The sequence below is a fragment of the Stegostoma tigrinum genome, chromosome 47, assembly GCF_030684315.1.
Source record: "Stegostoma tigrinum isolate sSteTig4 chromosome 47, sSteTig4.hap1, whole genome shotgun sequence".
Lineage (NCBI taxonomy): Eukaryota > Metazoa > Chordata > Chondrichthyes > Orectolobiformes > Stegostomatidae > Stegostoma > Stegostoma tigrinum.
In genome coordinates this window covers 9,234,203-9,258,771 of record NC_081400.1, presented here as the reverse complement: position 1 = coordinate 9,258,771, position 24,569 = coordinate 9,234,203, and the positions used below count along the sequence as shown (strand labels likewise).

Below are 24,569 nucleotides of genomic sequence, written 5' to 3'. Positions count from 1 at the left end.
TATCCTCCAGTCTTCTGGCACTATTACTGTAGACAATGACAACATAAAGATCAAAGCCAAAGGCTCCGCAATCTCCTCCCTAACTTCCTAGACAATGCTAGGATAAATCCCATCCAGCCCAGGGGACTTATCTATCTTCACACTTTCCAGAATTGCTAACACCTCCTCCTTATGAACTTCAATCCTGTCTAGTCTATATCTCAGTATTCTCCTTGACAACACTGTCTTTTTCTGATGTGAATACTGACAAAAAAAAATTCATTTCGTGCTTCTCCTATCTCTTGGGACTCCACGCACAATTTCCCACTACTGTCCTCGACTGGCCCCGATCTTACTCTAGTCATTCTTTTACTCTTGACATACTGATAGTTTTCCTTGATCCTACCTGCCAAAGACTTCTCATGTCCCCTCCTGGCTCTTCTTAGCTTTCTCTTTAGATCCTTCCTGGCTAACTTGTAACTCTCAAGTGTCCTAACTGAGCCTTCACACCTCATCTTTACGTAAGCCTCCTTCTTCCTCTTGACAAGAGATTCAACTTCAGTAGTAAATAACGGTTCCCTTACTCGACCACTTCCTCCCTGCCTGACAGGTACATACTTATCAAGGACACGCAGTATCTGTTACTTGAACAAACTCCACATTTCAATTGTGGCCAACCCCTTCAGTTTCCTTTCCAATCCGATGCATTCTAAACCTTGCCTAATCGCCTCATAATTGCCTGTTCCCCAGCTGTAACTCTTGCCCTGTGGTATATCCCTTTCCATCGCCGGGCGGCACGGTGGCTCAGTGGTTAGCACTGCAGCCTCACAGCACCAGGGACCCGGGTTCGATTCCAGCCTCGGGCAACTGTCTGTGTGGAGTTTGCACATTCTCCCCGTGTCTGCGTGGGTTTCCTTCGGGTGCTCTGGTTTCCTCCCACACTCCAAAGATGTGCAGGCTAGGTGGATTGGCCATGCTAAATTGCCTGTAGTGTTCAGAGGTTACAGGGGGATGGGTGGGATGCTCCAAAGGGCAGTGTGGATTTGTTGGGCTGAGGGATCTGTTTCCACATTGTGGGGAATCTAATCTAAAGTGAATGTAACCGAATTGTGGTCACTATCACCTACCTCAAAATCTACAACCTGGTCTGGTTCATGACCCAGTACAAAATCTAATGTGGCCTTGCCTCTGGTTGGCCTATCTACATAATGTGTCAGGAAACCATCCTGCATACATTGGACAAAAACTGACACATCTAAAGTTCTCAAACTATAGCGTTTCCAGTCAATATTTGGAAAGTTAAAGACCCCATAACAACTACTCTGTTATTTTCACTCCTATCCAGAATCATTTTTGTAATTCTTTCCTCTACATCTCTGGAACTTTTCGGAGGCTTATAGAAAACTCCCAACAGGGATACCTCTCCTTTCCTGTTTCTAACCACAGCCCATACTGACATCAGTAAACGAGTCCTCATCAAATGTTCTTTCTGCCACCGTTGTACTGTCCTTGACCAACAGTGCCACACCTCCCCCTCTTTTACCAGCTTCCCTGATCTTACTGAAACATCTAAACCCCGGAACCTGCAACAACCATTCTTGTCCCATGTCTCTGAAATGACCACAATATTGAAGTCCCCAGGTGAGGTGAGGTGAGTTTCACTGGGTGTTTTGAGTTTAATTACTACTCCTCTACTCCCACAGACTGGGGGCTTGTGTTTCGATTTTTATATACAGAGGGGTCCAATCTCCCCTTCCTAACATTGGTTAACTCAAGAAAACAATTAGGAGAGCAAATTGGTATCTGTGAATAGACTGGTAGGTAAGATGAGAGAAACGTCCCAAAATGTTCTATGAATATATCAAGGGAATGGAATGGCCAGGGAACGTGGAAAACCCATAAGGGACCACGGGTTACTCAGTGGGTGAAACGCAGTGACTTTGGCAAACTGTTAAATGAATACTTCATATGCCTTCTCTCAGCGAAGGAAAGCTGAAGTACAATTCTTTGACCAATTCATATAAGAAGCATATAGGAGACTTTATTGGATTTAAAATTGAGAGAATGCCAGGGCCACATGAAGTGTATTGCAGGTCGCAGCAGGAGGTAAGGATGAAACTTAGGGGTCTTGATGAAATCTTCAACTCTTCTCTGACAACAGGGGAGTGTTATATGACAGCTAATGTTGTTCTATTTTGCAAGGAAGATGTTATAGATAGGTCAGAGAACTATAGACTAGTGAGTCGAACATTAGTGGTGTTGGAGAAAACAGTAAAGGAGAAAATTAATCTCTATTCAAAATCTTAGCATTGTAGAATCGTGCAGTGTGTAAGGTGGCCATTCTGTCCATCGGGTCTGCGTTGACTCCAAACAGCAACCCACTCAGACCTAAATCCCTAACCTATCCCTGTAACCCTGCATTTCTCATGATTAATCCACCTAACCCTTCCAGTTTAGTACAGCCAATCCACCTGACTTGCACATCTCTGGATTTGGAGAAGCAATTTTGATCAGGGATATTCCGCATGGTTGTGCTGCATGGAGGCCGTACCTAATAAATCTGAAGGAATTTTCCAAGGAGATGACCAGGAGTTCAGATAACGGGAGGGCCATTCTCTATCGTTCAGTTGGATTTCAGCAAGGCTTTCCATGAGGATCCTTGGGGGGAATGAAGATGAAGATGAAAGCTCAGGATATCAGGGTAAGGTCACCAATTTGGATTCAAAATTGGCTTCTTTCTAGGAGATATTGTGTGATGATGGAAAGCTGCCTGGAGAAGGTTTGCAGTGACTTACCATTGGGATTAGCGCTGGTTCCTTGCTATTATGTTCAAAACATAACTTAGTTGAGGACGTGGAGTTAAAGATCGGTATTTTTCCAGATGACACAATTGGCCAGGTGGTAGACAGTGAAGAGGAGTGCATTAGGTTATAAGAGGATATAAACAGTATGATCCAGTGTGCAGATCAGTAGGTGATGCAATGTAACACTGATACATGTGAGGTGACATACGTTGGGAGAAGGACCAGACAGGTAGTGTTCATAGATTCAATGCCGAAAATGAAGGCAAAGGCCAAAGATCATCCTACCAAGAACAATCTACCGACAAAACCCTAGCCTCATAACGATGCATTTACTGTGGACAATCCACCCTAACCCGCACATCCCTGGACGCTATGGGGTAATTTAGCATGGCCGATCCACCCTAACCCGCACATCCCTGGACGCTATGGGGTAATTTAGCATGGCTGATCCACCCTAACCTGCACATCCCTGGACGCTATAGGGTAATTTAGCATGGCTGATCCACCCTAACCCGCACATCCCTGGAAGCTATGGGGTAATTTAGCATGGTGATCCACCATAACCCGCACATCCCTGGGCACTATGGGGTAATTTAGCACGGCCGATCCACCCGAACCTGCACATCTTTGGACTCCAAGAGGAAACTGGAGCATCCATGTGGACACAGAGTGAACAGGCAAATTCCTCACTTACAGTCCCCCGAGGCTGGAATTATACCCAGGCCCCTGGAATTGTGAGAAGGAGTAGTCAGTGAGCCATATTGAGTGGCAAGACACTAGGAAATGCAGACGAACAGGGCAATGATAGCGTGCTTATCCACGTGTCCCTGAAACTGTCACTAAAGGTGACTATCTCGCTCGAAAGGCATACAGGTCACTTAGCTTTGTCAGTCGTGGCATTGATTTTGAGAGCAGGGAGGTCAGGTTGGAACTGTACAGGTCTTTGGTAAGTCTACAGCTGGAGTAGTATGTGAAGTTCTGGTCACCAGAATATGGGAAAGAATATGTTTTCACTGTAGGAGGGCAAAAGAAGTTCTCTAAGATGGAGTATTTCAGAGAAGAAAAGAGATTAATTAAGCTCAGGCTGTTTTTATTGGAAAAGAGAAGGCTGAGTGGGCCCCAGGTAGAGTTGTATATGAGAGGCAAGGACAAGATAATTAGAAAACAGCATTTCTCCTCAGTCAGATGATGAATATCAAGGGGCCAATTTTCAAAAGGATTTGGGGAAAAACGGTTTCGCCCAGAGAGTGGCCTGGAATGCATTGCCCTGGATGGTAATTCAGTCCCAATCCTTTTTAAAATAAATATTGAACGTGCACTTGAAGTACCTTAACAGTCCACAGCGATTGGCCTACTGTGGGAAACTGGCAGTGGTGTAAGCAGCCATATATTTTTGCCAGTACAGCCTAGATGGGCGAAAGGCAGTATGTTTCCATGATTCTACGTCATACACTTTCTAGTGGGGATTCAGTGATGGTAATGCCATGTCGCACAAAGTCTATTTTCTACTTTCAGTACGAAATCATGATGCTGCCTGGAATGGGGGAATGTCAGTTTTGAAGGTGCTGAGGGCTTTTAGGCCATGGAGACTGCCCTGACAAGCTAGTGAACAGATGTCCTACAATGTGAAAATTGATATCCAAACAAGAACTTCACTTGTGTCAGTTATCACTACAAACAACAGTGAGGGTTACGTCTGAATCTCATTGATTCTAGTGTTCCCAGGGTTCCTTGATTCCATATAATTTCCAGAATAACCATCAAATATAGCATTAATGCAATGGGGAATCACGTTCACCAGCTGCAGAAGTACTTTCCATTGTCAAGGCTGTGATGACATCTGGGCATAAGGGGTCAGAAGCCAAAACGGGGTCCTAGTGAGCAGGTTGTTGCTGAGCAAGGGCTCCTTATAGCTCTGTTGATGACAGATTTCCTCAGTTTACTGATGACCAAGGGAAGAGTGATGTGGCGGTAATTGGCTGGGTTGGATTTGTCCTTCTTTTTCTCCCTCATTGTGAGGTATTGTAGCTGTAATTAAAAAAGGCAGTAGTTCAGGTGTTTTTTGGATCACAATTCCTCAGCACTCTGGCCTGAAATTTTGTCAGCGATCTCAGTCATTCCATTATCATATGTCTTCAGATATTTCTTGACATTACGTTGAGTGAATCGAAGTGGATACAAACTAGCATCCTGTGGTGTTATCATCTGGGACATTGTCCATAAGGAATATTTCTGGTAAGAGTAGATTAGGCAGTTTATAGGGGGACAGGTCTGGGTGGGATACTCTGAGAGCCTGTGTGGACTTGTTGGGCCGAAGGGCACTGTGGGATTCTATTTCAAGTCGCGTCAGGATTTCTGTTGAACTCTCAGTGGTAAAGCTCTCAAAGTTTTAGCATTAGCATCAGCCTTTTATAAAGAAAGACATTACAAAAGCAGCATGGCTGGGCTTACTTTGGTAAATGCAAATTGCTTTTCCCTTTTTCTTTATCTGAGATTGAGCATCTGTTCTCACCACATCTTTTGAGAGCCACTCACATTGCTATTGTTCTTCAGTCAATTTTTGATGGCCAGATAAATAGAGGCCTGAGGACTTAATTCATTCGAAGACACGAGTGAACCAGATAAAATTTTACAACAGTCAAAATTGTCTCATGGTCATCTTTAGGGTAGGATTTAATCCAGCTGCCCCATTTACTGTTCCATTTCTCATCTATCTTATTCATTTAGTTAGGGACAGAACCCTATTTTATTTTGTACATATTTCAGATGAAACACACATCTGCTGTTGTCTCAATTCCCACAAACCTCAGCAAAATATTTGGGAAAAAGAGCAATTTTTCATCAATTCCATCCTTCTTACCTCACAATTAATTTAATAATTGCAGTAAAGGGGAATTTTATGACATTCACCAAATTCTTTCTGAATTTTGTCTGAGTTACAGCATAAATACCAGTGTTAGTACAGCAACTCAGGAGCTGAAGCAAGAATCCCAACTCAAGCACAAAAACATGCAATGATATAGAATAATACCCCAAAGAAAACATCCGATACCAAATAGAAAACACCATCAACGTTGACCATAAGATAATGAAATTAGCTGAGAGAATGAAGAGTAAAATGATGGATTTCCTCCAATTCTCCATCTCTGGATCTCTGCCACTACGAGAAGCATGGAGTTTCCTATGGGCTCTGCTTGTCAATAAAATATTTCTCACAGTTATTATATTGAACAACAAAATCAGAATGAACGGGCAGCACGGTGTTAATATATGATGTAAAAATTCAATCGTCACCCAGAACATAGACTTGTAAACATTTTCCCTTATGTTACAAAACCAGGGTAAGTTGACCTGAAAATAATTACCAGATAGCATGAAATACCAGAAAATGTTCTTCATGCAGCTCAAAGCAGTCACAATTCCCAGAATCACAGCGGCTGTTCGTTCAGTGCAATATTTGCTTTTCAGCTTCTGACAGCAAATGGCAACAAGGCGATCGAAGGTGAAACTAACAGTGAACCAAACAGAACAGTCAGTGGCTGCACAAAGCAGGACAGCGTGGATATTGCACACGGGGACAGAAATCCAGAAATGGAAATGTTCACGGTAAACAATTGGAATGTGTCTGAAGATGAGATCAAAGATAATAACCAGTAGGTCCGCAACTGCCATAGCCACCAGGTAGAGAGTGACACATTTGGATAGATCACACTTCCCACGGGACAGAATCAGAATTGTCACGAAGTTCACTGTAAGAAAGAGTAACAAACATACATATATTTTATTCAGGAAATGAGAAAACTTTAAAGAACAAAGAACAATCCAGCACAGGAGTAGAACATCCAGGACTGCTCCTTCACATTTTGCCCTTCCCAGCGAAGGGTGTCTCCACTTACAGGATTTGTATTCTTCCATTTTCTTCCCATTCATGTATTTGTCCAGGGGCTTCTCAAATGCTGCTATTGTGTCTGCTTCCTCCACGTCCTCTGGCAGTGCGTTCCAGGCACTCACCACCCTTGGTGTGAAAAACTTGCCTCGCACGTCTCTTTTAGACTTGCCCCTCGTGCCTTGAATGTGTGCGCCCTCGTAATGGAGAACACCCCCCACCTTGGGAAAAGCCGCATATTTTCCACCCTATCCATGAGATTCACAATCTTATGAACCTCAACTCCTGCATTTCAGTGAAAACAAACCTAGTCTATTCAAAATAGTCTATTAATCAGAGCTAAAACCACCCTTACCAAGCAATATCCTGCTAAAACTTGATCTATATCCACTCCAAAGCATCATCCACATGTTTCTGGTCGTATTGTGAATAGAACTATAGGCAACAAGGTAGATGTTCTAAAAGCTAGACAGAATACCCTCGACCTTATCCTGAGTGTCATTGGCTGGCTGAGTGTAGAAGGGGTGCCAGGAGTGACGGATGTGAAGAATGTAGAGAGTGTGAAAAATCATACAATGCAAGTAATTTTTTTCCTGAGGATATATTGTACATTTACAGAGGAGAATGAGCAAAATAGGAAAGTTCAGTTTTGAGTTGAGAAGATTAAGAGGAGAATTAATTTAATTGATGATTTATTTGATGCAGAACTTTTTCTCCAGGTGAGTTATCAATAATAATGTGATCGGGCTGTAACACAACTGATAAAAGAAGCCAAAGTGGCTGGGAGAAATTCTATTTTACCCATCAAGCGATATCCATTAAAATGCATAATTGTAACATGTTGAAAGAAGTGTTCCAAAGGAGGTTTCTGGATTTTATTTTTTTTTTGCATTTATATTGCAGGGAAAAAAATTTCCGTTCTTGAAATATCCAGTAATTAGATGAAAAACACATATTTGCCAAGAACAAGCTAAACACATAATAACCGAAATTAGGATGATACAGACTGTTAAAATGGGCCCGAAAACATTGACACAGACATGCAGATGTAAAACAGTATTCTTTAGTTATTCGATAGAACCTGACAGCAGACCATGGCTATTCTGGAACGTATGAAGGGAGAGATGCCTGACTTTAGACTGTCAAGTTGTGTGTACCATTGGAGATGAGAGCAGCCAGATATGGTGGCTGGTACAAATCTTCGATTTCTAATGCCTCTGCAACATTGCTAGAACTAATTTACCGATCTGAGCTGCATTGACTCATTCTGTGAGCTCATCGCCGTGAGACCTTTCCTACCTATAATTTCATTACCTTTTACAGAGTCTGTAGTATACAACCTCAACCATTCTCAGATTCAGAGATAGTGGGAAATGCTGATGCTGGAGGATCTGAGATAACAAGGTGTAGAACTGGATGAACACAGCAGGCCAAGCAGCATCAGAGGAACAGGAAAGCTGATGTTTTGAGTCGGGACACTTCTTCAGAAGAAGGGTCAAGACCCGAAATGCCAGCTTTTTTTCTAAGACTCAGCTATTTTTTGACACATGCTCTATCTGAGTACCTATGTGCTGTGGAACATAGTACCTAATCACCATGTGCTGTGACAATTGTTTCTCATTCTATTGAAAACCATCAGAGACAACAATGAATTCCTGACTTTCTACATTCAAAACATTAAATAACCTCAGTGTTCCGAGTCTGAAATCTGTACTGTTTTAATCCAGACGTTGTAGATCATGGTTTTGGAAGATGCTGTGGAAGTTAATTTGTCACGACTCAACAGATCTACCCTCGGTAAACGTAGCATGCTTTGGGGAAAAAGATTAATAATCTTGATTTGTTTCGAAGTATGCGACTCCAACAGCACTCAAAACAATAGCCACCATGCAATCTCAATGCAGAATTTAGTTGGCAGTCTCTCCTTAATCTTCAACATTCATAACCTCAACCATCAAAGCACTGCATCCAATCTACAAGATGTGCCAGAGCACCCGGTAGAAATTCATGCAGATACAGTGCAAACTCCACACAGACAGCTGCCTGAGGCTGGAACTGAAGTCCTGTCCCCAGGGCTAAATGCCGAGCCACTGTGCCGTCCTGCAGAAGATGCCAAAATTTGCACAGCACTAAACTTCATCCGCCACCTTCTTGGCATCGCTTCAGCATTATTCTGTTTAGCTGTGCTTAAGTGGAGTGACATTACATTCAGTTCCGGGAACTATTCCCTGTCACAATGGTAGCTGGGCAGTGGCAAGGTCACTGTCAGAAATCTTACCCTGACTGGGAGAACCATGGGGTGTTGTGTATTGTTTTGCCAAGCTTTCAAATTGCCCAGAATTAAGCAGGATGCACAAAGTATAAAATACTTGCAGGGTCAGAGGTTGTTTTCTTATGGAATCCATACAGTGTGGAAACAGAACCTGCAGCCCAACAAGTCCACAGGGGCCCTCAAAGCATCCCACCCAGACCCATCCCCATCCCCCTAACCTACACATCCTTGCACACTGCGGGCAATTTAGCATGGCCAATCCACCTAGCCTGCACATCTTTGGACTGTGGGATGAAAGCAGAGCACCCAAAGGGTACCCACGCAGACATGGGGAGAATGTGCAAACTCCACACAGGGTGGAATCGAATCTGGGTCCCTGGCGCTGTGAGGCAGCAGTGCTAACCACGGAGCCACAGACATTAAAATGTGCCCAACAGAGGCGTTTTGTTTGGAGTGAGCACGCAGAAAGTGCCACAAAAAATGGGGACTGCGCTGGGCTGAACCATACAAAACAGTGCCAGGCAAGTCATGGATATGGAGAGGGAAGGATCACTGGACCTGAAATGTTAACTGTAATTTTTATTTTTTTCTTCACAAATGCTGCCAGACCTGCTGAGCTTTTCCAGCAACTTGTGGTTTTGCTCCTGATTTAAAGCATTGTTATTTTGTTTTTTAGGCAGAAGGATTTTGTTTTTTGTGACTGTAATACATTTATGTTTATGGATGAAAACACTGATGGAGAAACTTCTTCAGCCAGAGCGTGGTGAGTCTATGGAATTCACTGCCACAGAAGGCTATGGAGACCAGGTCACTGAGTATATTTAAGACGGAGATATATAGGCTTTTGATTGTCAAGGGGATCAAGGGTTACCGCAAGGGTGAGAAAGCAGGAGAATGGGGCTGGGAAACTTATCAGCCATGATTGAATGGTGGAGCAGGTTCGATAGGCTGAATGGCCGAATTTCTGCTCCTAGATCTTATGGTTCGTACGAAGACAAGGATGGTCTGGACAACAAAACACTCTCAGTGAGTGAAGGCTGATTTTACACTATGCTTTCAGTATATATACCTACAAATCTGAAATATTCATGCTTCTACTCTGGGCACTTAAGCATTCCCAATATTTTTCCATCATCTGCAGCTATGCTTTCAGCAAGCAAAAGGCAAGACGATGGTTTGACAACTGAAAACTCACATGAGTGTGACACATTTGCCTCGATGAGAGCTGCTGATCACTAACAGAGAGGAGAAATACTCTTGAATATTGAACTGGTTGATGATAGCTAATACAGCTTTATGTGTCCTTCCACAGAGATGTTTCTTCAACAAGATAATTTGCAGTAGAATGGTATATATATTTCTCCTTAATGTGGAATGATGGAGTGTCAGTGTGCTAAATATTGTAATTGAAGGAAAGTGGCAGAATGAGTGAAGAGTGGTGTTGTTTAGACCAGCCCATGCCACACAGCATGGTGGCTCAGTGGTTAGCACTGCTGCTTCACAGCACTGAGAATCTGGGTTTGATTCCAACCTCTGGCCACTGTCTCTGTGGAGTATGTACATTCTCCATGCATCTGGGTTCTCTGGTTCCTCCCACAGCCCAAAGCCCAAAGGTGTGCAGGTTAGGGTGGATTGAGCATGCTCAGTTGCCTGGGTATGTTCAGGGAGGTGTAAATGAGATGGGTTATAGGGGAATTGGTGTTGGTGGGATGTGCTGAGGGTCAGTGTGGACTTTTGGAGGGATTCCATGATGATACTTTCTCTTTATCTGAGAAACTAGTTTTGTGAGAAGCGATACAGCCATAGCTTCTCACTTATCAGCGCCCTCTTATGTGCACAATATTTGTTAAACTCAACAGTAATAACAAATAGCAAAAATCTAACAGTATTGGAAAAAAATGAGAACGGAGCCATGGAATGGGTGAGGGCACATATGGGCCTACGCAAAAGAATGAAAACGTGAAAACTGGCTTTCTACCGAACCAGGAACTAATGTCGGTCAGTTTGTACAGGGTGTCAGACAAATAGAATTGGAGTCAAATGGAGTTGGGCAGTCAAGTTTTGGAAAAATCTTATCTTTCTCCCCAATGTCACTTTTCTTGAAAATGAGACCAGCTGAGAATTGTGAAGTCTGATTTTTGAAACAAAGGCATATGTGAACCTGCTGGCATGCGTCTGTGTGAATCTGATGGCAGACAGTAATATTGATGCAGGTGGTAGGAAGATGTACCTAAGGTCAAGATTACAGGTTGCGGATGGTCTCACTCAAGCTCAGAAAGCCCCCATAGCAGGGAGAAGGGTGAATGAATAGGGGAACTGAGGTTTTGTTGAATACTGGAGAGAATGGTTTGGTGTTCCCAGCATGAAAGTAAGAAGAACAACAATGGAGAATAGTGAGGTTTACAAAGATACGAATTGAATGCTGCCACCACCCGAAGCAAAAATAAGAAAGTTAGTTAACAGAAACAAGAATACAGCAGTGGATTCTGAAATTACAACTATCTATGGAATCATATCAGGAACATCAATCTCATCAATAATGCTACACTGAATTACATGAATAAAAATCCAGTTAAACTTAGTTCATAGAAAATAAAATAAACAGCTGTTGTTACTTACGAGGAACACCAACAATTGCAAGGATAGGATCGTAGAAGTATTGAACAATATAAAGTACATATTGGATCTGCGAGGCTACTGATATCCGATTGTAAAACAGAGAAAGAAACTGAACAATCCAGGATAAATCTCTATTGGTGCTGCATTCGATTTTTTTGTTCCAAGGTCCTGAACACTTGATGAAACGTTCTAAGCTCCTGTGCTCAGAACCTGGTGCGTTGCTGTACCAGTCCATTGTGTTGCACTCAAATTCTGATATATTGTTGTAAAGTTTCAATCACTGCTTTTGGAGTCTCATAGGTTTCCATAAGATTTCAAAGCGTTGATTCTTAGCTTCTTTTTTGTCTGAGTCTGGATTCACTTATCCTCGTTGGTGTCCAAGATACTATTGTGTAGTCCATTGTAAGGATTGCCCTATAAATAGAACAATGGCGCTCTCTCTGTCCCAGTGACACAAATAGGATCCACAGGGACTGACATTGCTTAGTCCTGAACAAACAGCTGTATTGCTCTGCTCAATGTAGCACCATAAAGTAGAACACTTACACAGCCTGGAAGGGATTCATAAGAAGTGTCAAGGGTTCAACTGCGAAAAAAGCAAAGGGTTTAACTAGAATATTTAAATCTACCTTGTACAGTACAACATTCCAAAGAATGATTACAGCTGATCGACCCAATGGAGTGCTTGGATAAAATGATGCAGTGTCTGCATGTAGATATTTCTATGGCCACAAACGAGAGTCCAGGATGGTGTGTTACCTCTCTGGTGCTAGGGTTCTGGATGTTTCCGAACAGTTGCAGGACATTCTGGAGGGAAAGAGGGGAGAACCACTGGTCATGGTACATGTTGGTTCCAACAATATAGGTAAAAATAAATAGGAGGAATGAGGTCCTAAGAGCAGAATGTGGAGAATTGGCCAGAAAGTTGAAATGTAGTACCTCAGGAGTAGTGCCATGAGCTAGTCAGATCAGAAACAGCAGGAAATATGGGATGAACACATTGCTGAAAAAATATTGTTAGAGGGGACAGTTTCAGATTTGTCGGGTATTGAGACTAGATCTGGGCACGTGCCATCTGGATGGGTTGCGCCTGGAACTGATATCTTGGGAGGGCGAGGGTGTGGATTAGCCGGTATTCAAATCAGCTGGCATTTGAAATACCCCATGTCCGATGTGGATTTACCCACAAACATTCGCCTCCTATCAGGATTCTCCAGTTCCTGCCTGATATTGTTGTAGTTCACCTTGCTCCAGTTTAACACACTCACTCAGGGACTGTTGTTGTTCCTATCCAGGAATATCTTAAAACTCATGGTATTATGCTCACTATTCCCAAAATGCTCCCCAACTGAAACTTTAGTCCTCTGGAAGGGCTCATTTCCCAACATCAGGCACAATATAACCCCTTCCCTGGTTGAACTCTTTATAAACTGTGTCAAGAAATCCTCCTGAATGGTCTTTATAAGTTCTGCCCCATCCAAGCCCCCGAGCACAAAGTTAGTCCCAGTCAATATGCGGGAAGTGAAACTCACCCATCACACAGAGAGGTTTCGGGGTGGGGGAGTGCGGTTAAACGAGTGTGACAGGGGCACGGGATCCGGAGGAGTAGAGCAATAGATGCAGAAATTGAGGGAGAGTTAGAAACCAAGGCACAAGTGACGAAGATTAAGAACGGGCAGGGACACGCTACTGAGAAGAACAGGGGAGTTGGGTCAGAAATGTTTCAGTGCAAGAAGAGCATTTCAAGGAAATGACCTTATAGTTTTGTTAGTACCTGGAACGATGGCATTATTGCAATGACAGAGATTTGGTTGAAAGATGGACAGGCAGCTCAATATTTTAGGATTTAGATGTTTAAGGTCAACAGAAGAGGATGCAAAGGGGACTATATAGGATGGGCTGAAGGGCTACTCGTTCATGATGATATTCGACAGCTGCATGGGAAAATTAATTGCACAGAACCAGAAAATAGGCTGGGAGAATTTTGAATAATACTCAACCAGCTCTGAGTCCTGCGAACATTCCTTTCTGAACCGAAGATGGCACCCGCACTTGTTTTCCCATTCTGTGTTGTCGGTACCAGGCAGCAGTTTTGCCTTACTGTCTGCTTTCTCTATGCTGCATGTTGAACACGCTATGTGAGAGACAGAGTTTCTCTCCAGGCTGCCACAGCTGCTGCTGGACTTCAACTCAGACCAAGATCATGAACGGTGCCAAAAACGAACCTAGTCCTCTAGACTAACCATCGATTGAGGGGTCCCTGAAGGGCAGAAGAAGCAACCTACCTTCCCAGCCCCACCCCTCATTTCTCTATTTTTGAGATCCCTTTCCTCTTCACATTTCTGAAGAAGAGACCTGACCCAAAACACCAACTTTTCTGCTCCTCTGTTGCTTCCTGACCTGCTGTGCTCCTCCAGCTCCATACTGTGTTCTCTCTGACTCCAGCACCTGAAGTCCACACTATCTCTGAGAACGAGACTTGTAGATATTTTCTTGAAAGACATGAGGCTTCCTGCTTTATTTTTTCACCCCCCTTTTGTTTTTCATTAATTATTGCCTGTATAATAATATATTATTGCCATTATAATCATGTATTATTATGTAATAAGCATTCACATTTAAGCAAATTGCTGTTGTGGTTCATTCTCTTAATCATATTTCCTGGAATCTGAAAAGAACAGCTTGAATGTACACTGTGATCCAAGAAGAGAGATGCATTACTTTTAAGGGAGCACCTCACAACTGTACTGAAGGAGGATACATCACAGGACATGTGCAGCGAACCAATGTGTGGAACTCAGGAATAGGGAAGGTGAAATGACAATGCTGGTTGGGGATACCGGAGTGGCTAATGCTACAGGCCTCCTAACAGCCAGAGGGACTGACAGGACAGAATATGCAGACAGATTTTGGAAAGATATAAAAACAACAGGATTGTTGCAGTCGCTGATTTTAACTTCCCCAACCTTGGTGTGCTGAAGGGTTTCTTCATGTGCTGTACTGTCCTCTTTACTTTGAAGTCTCGCACGGAAAATAGGGAACAGTCTGGGAGCAGACGGCGATGGAAAGCATGAAGCAGGGTGGGAAGATGCAGAAGTTATCATCAACAGACTGAATCTGGTTATGAAGTGTGTTTGGGGACAGCCTGAAGCAACTTGGGAACAGTGTACAGAAAGCCTGCAACAGTCTGAAGTCATTCGAAGCAAATCGCGATACAATAGTGAACAAAAACGGGGACAGTCATGAACAGCCTGCAGCCAGTCTGGAACCACGTACAGCAATTTTGCAGAAGTCAGGAGCATCTCAGAAACAGGCTGAGAGCAGTCTAAAGTGGATCATGGAGGGAATCAATCATCTGAAGGAGGCGAAGAAGAAACTGAAGATGGCAGGAACAGCTTGCAGCATTTGTGAACAGCCTGAAGTAAGGTGGAGACTGTCTGACGTATTTCAGGAGAGATTTGAAGCTGGAAAAGAGGCTGAAGGAAGTCATGGACAGGCTATTGAAGCTCTTTATGACAGAATCGGAATAGGACAGACACTGCTCCCCCCGAAACTGGCCTTTATGTTGGAGCCAGTCGCTCTTATAATATACAGCTCAGAGAGGCCAATGATGCTCAGATTTCCCCAGTGGGAAGCAGTGCTCTTCGACATTTTGTGTCACAATAATTATAGCAACATTGTCATTGTTCCTTCACCCTTCATCTACATCCAATCCTGTGAAACACCTGATCCATGATGGAGATCCCTAGTTTCCCCATGAACTCGGTGTTGACCAGGCATTGTAATAATCAGATCTTGGGATCTAACAATGCATCCCATTAATTCACATTCCAAAGTCAGCAGTTGTACTCTTTTCCACACTTGCTTATCTCTAAGGGCTGCTCGGATTCTGTTATCCATTTTATTCATTGTAATCCCTATCAAATTCTAGTGCTCATTTTACATTGCTCACTGCCCTAAACGCTGGAGATGCGAAAGGAAGTTAGTTCTTATTAATTGCTATAAGATTCGTTGTATTAGTTCTACTGTAAAGTTAGCTAAATGTAAAGTCTTGTGTTTGCACCTACTGTTAGCATTCTTTAGCTAATGAGTCGCGAGCAGTTTCTGTACCACCTGACCTTGGACACTCAGTGAGATACTGCAGTGGCATTATTACTCATTCTAATGACAGACTGCCTTCAGAGATGAAATTTCCTGACACTGCTCTGCCTAACTCTTTTTACCTAATAAGACAACATCTGTTTCATTGATAAAACTAAAGCCCAATCATGTTCACAGTTCAAAGAACTTGTTTGTTCTCGCAGACTTATCTTTACAAGATATAATACCAACCTTATCATTTGTCTCTGTTAGTGTGGGACCCTACTTTGCTTTCTCATGCTTTCTACTAATTTCAAGCCGTCACACATCTCCGATCAAATTGTCTCCTGCACTCATCTGCAGCTGTTGTTTGATTTTAATTCTCACCTGGTCAGATTGACAGTCCTAATGTGTGGTCATAGGTACACTCTGAATAATTCTGACTCAGTCTGATTGACACTCAGAAAGACTCCAGTCTCGTCAGCTTCACATTCAGAACGAGTCTGATACAGTCATACTCACATTAAAAATGATACTCTTTGTAGTCAGATTCGCTCTCAGTATGGCAACCAGATTTACATGGGAAGGGACACTTCGGCCCACAAGGTTGTGCTGAGCATGAAACCACATTAAACTAATCCCTTCTGTCTGCCCACCGTACATATCCACCCATTTCTTGCATATTCAAATGCTTATCTGAAAGTCCCTTAAACACCCTAGAACACTACAGCACAGTACGGGCCCTTCGGCCTTGATTGTATCTGCCTCCTCCACCATCCCTGGAATTACACACCAGGCTCCTATCTGCCTCTGTATCAAAACCTTGCCCCTCACTTCTCCTTTGAAGATTGCCCCTCTCATTTTAAATGCATGCCCCCTAATATTAGACATTCCAACTCTGGGAAAAAGATCAACCCTATCTGCACTCCTCATAATTTTATGAACATTTATATATTTGATAATATGATATAAATTTTGTAAAATGATATTAATTTTATAAAAAATTTTATGAAGCCTCCCCTCAGCACCCACTGCTCCAGAGAAAACAACCCAAATTTTTCCAGCCTTTCCTTATAACTCGATGGCTCAGTGGTATAATCGCTGCACTGTTAATCCATAAGACCCAGATAACGTCCTGAGGCACCTGGGTTCAAATCCTTCTGCAGCAGAGGGTGAAATTAAGGATTTAATGATGTCAAGGGCTCAGGGTGGGGGGAAACCCACCTGGCTCACTAATGTCCTTCCTTCAGGGAGAGAAATTGCCACCCTTATCTGGCCTGGCCTACATGTGACTCCAAACCCACAGCAACATGGCTGACTCTGAACTGAATTAGGGATGGACAATAAGAGATACCCTCACCCATTAATGAGGGGAGAAAAACACCTCTTCTGATAGCTCACAGTTAGATTTATATTCAGCATGAACATAGTCTGGTTATAATCACTCCACAGCTATGAGACTCATGTGCAGAATCATTTACAGACACACTCTTTGCGTTTAGTCAGTTTACCCGCAGAACAATTGTGATCTACTCAGCTTCACATTCAGAGTGACTGTGGTCCAACCCTATTGACATTCAGAATTTAATGTCAGATTTATGCTCAGAATTATTCTCGACACATTCGCACCCCGTATTGATTCACACTCAGAACCACTGCTGTCCTTTCACATTCAAAATCTGAACCATTCCTGTCCCCTCAGTCCGTTCAGATTCAGATTCCAAATGATTTTGTTCCAGTCATGTTCCCGAAATGATTCACTCTCAGTGTGACTCCCGTCCAGTCGGATTTACACTGAAAATCACTGCTTTCTTGCAACATTCTTTGTCACAATCATTATAACCCAGAGAGATTCACCCTCAGGATTATCCCATTCTAATCTAGACCCCAGTGAAGACGGTAGTGGAGTTGCAAGGGTTGCTCTCAGGCATTTGACCTCAGGGCTCAGCCACTCCTGTCTGCTTTTCCTGTTCTGTTCTTCTCGTTTTACTTCTGCTGCCTTCTTTCTTTTAGTCTGTTGTTTTAAGACCATAGACCATAGGCATAGGAGTGGAAGTAAGGCCATTCGGCCCATCAAGTCCACTCCGCCATTTAATCATGGCTGATGGGCATTTCAACTCTACTTACCTGCACTCTCTTCGTAGCCTTGATTCCTTGTAAGATCAAGAATTTATCAATCTCTGTCTTGAAGACACTTAACGTCCTAGCCTCCACTGCGCTCTGTGGCAATGAATTCCACAGGCCCCCCACTCTCTGGCTGAAGAAATGTCTCCTCATTTCCGTTTTAAATTGCCCCCCTCTAATTCTAAGGCTGTGCCCACAGGTCCTAGTCTCCCCGCCTAACAGAAACAACTTCCCAGCATCCACCCTTTCTAAGCCATACATTATCTTGCACATTTCTATTAGATCTCCCCTCAACCTTCTAAACTCTAATGAATACAATCCCAGAATCCTTAGCCATTCATCGTACATTAAACCTACCATTCCAGGGATCAGCTGTGTAAATCTCTGCTGGACACACTCCAGCGCCAGTATGTCCTTCCTGAGGTGTGGGGCCCAAAATTGGACAGAGTATTCTAAATGGGGCCTAACTAGAGCTTTATAAAGTCTCAGAAGCACATCACTGCTTTTATATTCTAACCCTCTTGAGATAAACGATAACATTACATTCTCTTTCTTAACCACGAACTCTACCTGCAAGTTAACCTTTAGAGAATCCTGGACCAACACTCCCTTTGTACTGTTTTATGAATTTTCTCACCATTTAGAAAATATTCCATGCCTGTATTCCTTTTTCCAAGGTGCAAAACTTCGCATTTGCTCACGCTGAATTTCATTTGTGGTATTGGCATGGCAGCGAGAGCACTCCATACCCACCACGGTGACATCCTTCTAGCAGGCAGAGGTGGTGGCAGAGAGGGCAACAGACGACAGGCGCCTACACTGGAATCGGCGCCTTCCACTCACCTTTACTGTGACTTTATTTAGAGCAGCACAGTAGCTCAGTTAACACATGCACCAGCAGGTTCAGGGATAGCCTCTTGCCGGCCATTATCAGACTGATGAATGGACTCTCTTGACTCAAGTAACGCTGATCTTGCTAACCTTGATCTCGCCTTGCGCTCGCCCTGTGCAGCATAACCTGTATGCCTCTGCCTAATTTTTTTACAACATTCAATCTGTGCATCCTTGCCTGTACTCCTGTTAAACAAAGCTTTTCAATGTACTTCGGTACAGATGACAATCAATCAAGGTGGGTGCAGAAAGGGAAGAGACAGGGCAAAAGGGCGGCACGGTGGCTCAGTGGTTAGCACTGCAGCCTCACAGCATCAGGGACCCAGATTCGATTCACGCCTCGGGCGTCTGTCTGTGCGGAGTTTGCACATTCTCCCTGTGTCTGCGTGGGTTTCTTCCAGGTGTTCCGGTTTCCTCTTACAGTCCAAAGATGTGCAGGGTAGGTGGATTGGCCGTGCTAAATTGCCCATAGTGTTCAGGGGTGTGTGGGTTATAGGGGGATGGGCCTGGGTGGGATGCTCCAATAGATGGTGTGGATTTGTTGGGCCGAAGGGCCTGTTTCCACACTGTAGGGAATCTAATCTAAAACAAAAGCGTGAGACAAGTTGTGAAAGTCAGGACTGGGAGATGCTGAGCGTTCTTCACTAGTGGAGTTAAATAAAGCAAAGAAACGGAGGGAAAGGAAGGCAGGGATGACGAAACAGTGAGAGAAACATAGAGGGAGTAAGGCACTAGGGTGGAGAAATAGGTGAGTACAATGAATGTGAGGAGAGACAATGTGACACACACACACACGTACACTCACATTTGAGGTGATGCTTAAACAAAGAGAGAGAATGGCAAAGATTGAGAGAGGAAGATCTGCAGATGTAGTGACAGTGATGAGAAAGAACGGAGTGCGAAATGCTGGGAAGACATAGAACAGTACAGCGTTACAAGGCCTTTCGGCCCAGGATGTTGTGCTGACCTATTATCTTACTCTAGGATCAAACTACCCTGCATACCCTACATTATACCATTATCCATGTGCCTACCCAAGGGTCGCTTAAATGACCCGAATGTATCTGACTCCACGACCAACCCCGGCAGCGCATTCCACACACCCGCCACTCTCTGTAAAGAGCCTACCTCTGACATCTCCCGTACACCTTTCTCCAATCACCTTAAAATTATACCCCCTCAAAATAGTGATTTCCACCCTGGGAAAAAATAAAGAAGTTTCTGGTTATCCACTCAGTCTATGGCTCTCATGGAACATAGAACATAGAAAAACAGAGAACATAGAACAGTACAGCACAATGCTAGCCGAAACCTAACCCTATCGCAGGCCATTCGGCCCATAATGTTCTACCGAACTTTTACCCTAAACTTAAGGTCTATCTAACCTCCGCTCCTACTTATACTATAATCCACATGCCTAACTAACAGCCGCTTAAATTTTCCTAAGGAGGCTGAACTCCTCTCCCCTCTCCGGCAATGTATTCCACACCCCTACTGCTCTCAGAGTAAAGAACCTATCTCTGACATCTCCCCTATATCTACTTCCACTCACTTGAAAACTATGCCCCCTCACAATACCTACCTTCACCATCAGAAAAAAATCTCTGGCTGTCCAATCTATCTATACCTCTGATCATTTGTACACCTCTATCAAGTCACCTCTCGTCCTTCGTAATTCTAAAGAGAAAAGCCCTGGCTCTCTCAAACTTCCCTCATAAGACCTTCCCTCCAGACCAGGCAACATCCCATCCTCTGCACCTTTTCCAATGTTTCCACATCTTTCCTGTAATGAGGCGATCAGAACTGGACACAATACTCCAGATGTGGCCAAACCAGGCTTTTGTATTGCTGGAGCATAACTTCACGACTCTTGAACTCACTCCCTCTATTAATGAAACACACTTTCTTAACAACTCTATCCACCTGGGTGCCACCTTTCAGGGAACTGTGGACATGAATCCCAAGATCCCTCTGCTCCGCCACACTGTCAAGAATCTTTCCGTTAACCATGCATTCTGGTTTCAGGTTTGTCCTTCTAAAGTGAATCACCTCACACTTTTCAGGGTTAAACTCCATCTGCCACTTCCCAGCCCAACTCTGCATCCTATCAATGTCCCTTTGTAACCTTGAACAGCCCTCCAAAATATCCACAGCATAATCCACCTTCGTATCGTCCGCAAACTTACTAATCCACCCTTCCACTCCTTCATCCAAATCATTTCCAAAAATCACAAAAAGAAGAGGACCCAGAGCAGATCCTTGTGGTACACCATTTGTAACTGGTCCACATGTTGAATATTTTCCATCCACTACAACCCTTTGTCTTCTAAGAGTCAGCCAATTCTGAATCTCCTTCTCCCATGCCTTCCTCCCTTCTGCATGACCCTACCACGGGGAACCTTAACAAACACCTTGAATCCATCTACCAACTCCACTGTTCTACATTCATCCACATGTTTGCTCACCTTTTCAAAGAATTGAATGAGGTTTGTGAGGCATGATCTACCCCTCACAAATCCATGATGACTATCACAAATCAAACTTTGCCTTTCCAAGTGATCATAAACCCTATATCTCAGAGCACTTTCCAATAATTTTCCCACCAGTGAAGTAAGACTAACTGGTCTGTGATTTCCGGGGTTATCCCTATTCCCTTTTTTGAACAAGGGAGTGACGTTTGCTTCTCTCCAATCCTCCGGCAGTATACCCGTGGACAGTGAGGATGAAAAGATCATTGCCAAAGGCCCTGCGACCGCTTCCCTTGCTTCCCATAGAATCCTTGGATAAATCCCATCAGACCCACGGGACTTATCTATCTTCAATTTCCTCAGAATTCCTAGCACATCTTCTTTACTAACATTAACCTCCTCTAGCCTACCTGCCTGTTTTTACAGTGTCCTACTCTACAACTAAGTCTCTCTCAGTTGTGAATACTGAAGAAAGGTATACATAAAAGACCCTTCTGAATAAGGGTCTAGGCCCGAAACACTGCCTTTCCTGCTCCTATAATGCTGTGTGGCCTGTTGTGTTCATCCAGCTCTACACCTTGTTATCTCAAATCCTCGAGCATCTGCAGGTCCTACTATCTCTAAGTCATCTTATAAATCATCTTATATGCTTCTATGCAACCACATCTCAACCTGCTTTGCTACAATGAGAAATGCCCTAGGTCCCTCAACATTTCCTCATAAGGCCTGCCCTCCAGTCCAGGCAGCATCCTGTAAGTCCCCTGCACCCTCTCTGAAGCTTCCACATTGTTCTTGTAATGAGAAAAACAGAACTGAACACAATATTCCAAGAGTGGTCTAACCAGGGGCTTTATAGAGCTGCACCATAACCTCATGGCTCATAAACTCAATTCCCCTGCCAATGAAAGCCAACACACCATACGCCTTCTTAACAACATTATCAAATTGGCTGGCAACTTTGAGCGATCTATGGATGTGGACCCCAGTTCCCTCTGTTCCTCCACACTGCCAAGAGTCCTGCCATTAACCCTGTATTCTGCATTCAAATTCAACCTTCCAAAATGACGATGACTCTGTTGGCCATTATGAGGATTCATTGTCCAAGGATTCTATGGGAAGCGAGGAAGAGGTCACAGGGCCTTTGGCGATGATCTTTTCATCCTCACTGTCCACGGGTATACTGCCGGAAGATTGGAGAGAAGCAAACGTCACTCCCTTGTTCAAAGAAGGGAATAGGGATAACCCCGGAAATCACAGACCAGTTAGTCTTACTTCAGTGGTGGGCAAATTATTGGCCATTGTGAGGAATACCTGTCTGGTTCACTAAAGCCCTTCATGGAAGGGAACTCTTGTCTGGACTACATGGGATCACAAACACACAGCAATGTGTGTACCATTGAATCCTTACAGTGTGGAAACAGGCCCTTCAGCCCAACAAGTCCACCCTGACCCTTGGAGCATTCCATCCAGTCCCATCCCCCTATAAACCAAACTAATCTGCATGTCCCTGAACACTACGGGCAATTTAGCATGGCCAATCCACCCTAACCTACACATCTTTGGACTGTGGGAGGAAACCCACGTAGAAGCAGGGAGAATGTGCAAACTCCACACTGGCAGCTGCTCGAGGTTGGAATTCAGCCAGGGACCCTGGCGCTGTGAGGCAGTGGTGGTAATCACTGAACCACCGTGCCATGCCGAATCAAGTGTGGTTGACTCATGAAACTCATAAATTAAGAACAAACAATAAATATCTGCGTTTGTCAGCAACAGCTGAAATGCACAAATGAATTACAACATAAAACGCTGCAGTTGCCTTTTGTCTCCGTTTCTTGACAGTCTGCAAAGTTTGAAACTCATTCATCAGATCCACTGCCACATCTGATAGTCATTTGTTCTCTATATTTACCATTCCTTTCCCCTGAGACCTTCATGAATTCCATCCTGATTTAATCTATCTGCTCAGTGATTGAGATTGATACGAGCATAATTGTGTCCCTGGAGGGTTTCCCTCTCTTATTAATAAAGGTTTACCTTTCAATCAGTCATCTCACTTCAACAAAGACAAACACAGATTCCAGCACTAACAGGGATCAGCAGAGAGAGGGAACCGAGAGATCAGAGGTTGTGAATAGTCTGCAATTTTGCAACGATGGATCATAATCTGAGAACAACTGACTGCAATTTTGCAACAGAGGACAAGAGTTTACCATGGGACATTTACATACTTTTCACACATGCCGATACAGCATCATTAGCTAATCAGATCAAATATGTGCTTGACATTATTCAATACTTTTACGACCCTATCCTGGCTATTGTTGGTGTCCCTGGTAAGTCTTTATGTCCAGCTATTTAATTTGAGGATCGTCTTTCATTACAGTAGTGTTTTTGATATTTATTCTTCCCTGTTTGTTGATCTTAGTCCCTAGAGTCTTCCCAGCTAGTAATTAACTCTGCAAACCACTGAAAACTGTGTTACTGATCAGAGTCAGCCACTCTGATCTATTCCAGATACATGAGTTTTTAACTTAGGCTCTTCAGTGTTTAAACCATAGTATCGATGACTTTATGGTTTATTTTGAGAAGGTTGAAATGTCCTCATTTGTGTCGTTTAGGGAAGCAGATGCTATGATGGTGTTGCAGCAATCTCTGGTGAGATCCCACTTGGAACTTTGTGAATAGATTTGGGCACCAAATGGTAAGGATTGGAAGGGGTACAATCTGCGTTTACAAGAATGCTATGTAGATATCAGTTGTTAAATGGGACAAGAGATGATAAATATTCGCATGGTTTTGTATTTTTAAGGGGCTGATTGAAGTCGTCAGGATATTCATTGGAAACAATAATTACTGCCATTGGTAAGGGAATCGAGAACCAGGGGAAACAGACTAAAACTTAAGATAATTCTGGAGAAATGTTAGGAAGCAGGTCAACACACAAAATGTGTTTGGAACTCTCTCCCACAAACAGCAATGGATGCTGTTCAGTTGTTTATTTTAAAGAGAGGTACCGTTTTGTTCAGCGAATATATGAAAGCAGTCATTTGGAATGAGGCCACAGTGCCCCAGTCTCGAGGGGCTGAATGGCCTACTCGCACTGTTCCTGTTTCCACTCCACCAATGCTGAGTTTGATCACCTTTCAGGCCAGCATCTGAAGCAGACTGACCACGAGCTCGACAATCCTTTCCCCCTGAGATTAGCCCAATCTGGTGTTGCCTCCATTGCCAGTATGGTGTACACTCACCTCCACGTTATTGTACACCCCTGGTGCTTAGATTTTCATGTGAGCTTTTGTGAAATTCAGATTCAAATATTCCACATATTTTTTTGCTGGTGCCTTACAGTTATCAGTGTCCAGAAAGAACAATCCTCATTAAACATTGCTGCTTGTCTCCCTGCTTGCATCAAGGCGCTTTCAATTATTGCCCAAAATTTACAGATT

At 43.5% G+C, this 24,569-nt stretch overlaps 1 protein-coding gene across 3 annotated transcripts in view; it reads right to left on the bottom strand.

Annotated features, from left to right (window-relative positions):
* The window catches only part of LOC125449814 (utrophin-like), a 222,158-nt gene that overhangs the window by 174,412 nt on the left and 23,177 nt on the right, over positions 1 to 24,569 (bottom strand). The window contains exons 2-3 of one of the 3 annotated variants that reach the window (XM_059643076.1): positions 12,190 to 12,367; positions 5,459 to 6,532 (exon numbers count right to left, since the gene is read on the bottom strand). In XM_059643076.1, coding sequence (XP_059499059.1) covers positions 5,640 to 6,532; positions 12,190 to 12,367 — 1,071 coding nt within the window. In that variant the 3' untranslated portion in view covers positions 5,459 to 5,639. Of the gene's footprint in view, positions 6,533 to 11,560; positions 12,147 to 12,189; positions 12,368 to 24,569 lie in introns of those variants that run through there. The other 2 variants (XM_048525732.1, XR_009443475.1) reach the window with 2 other exon arrangements.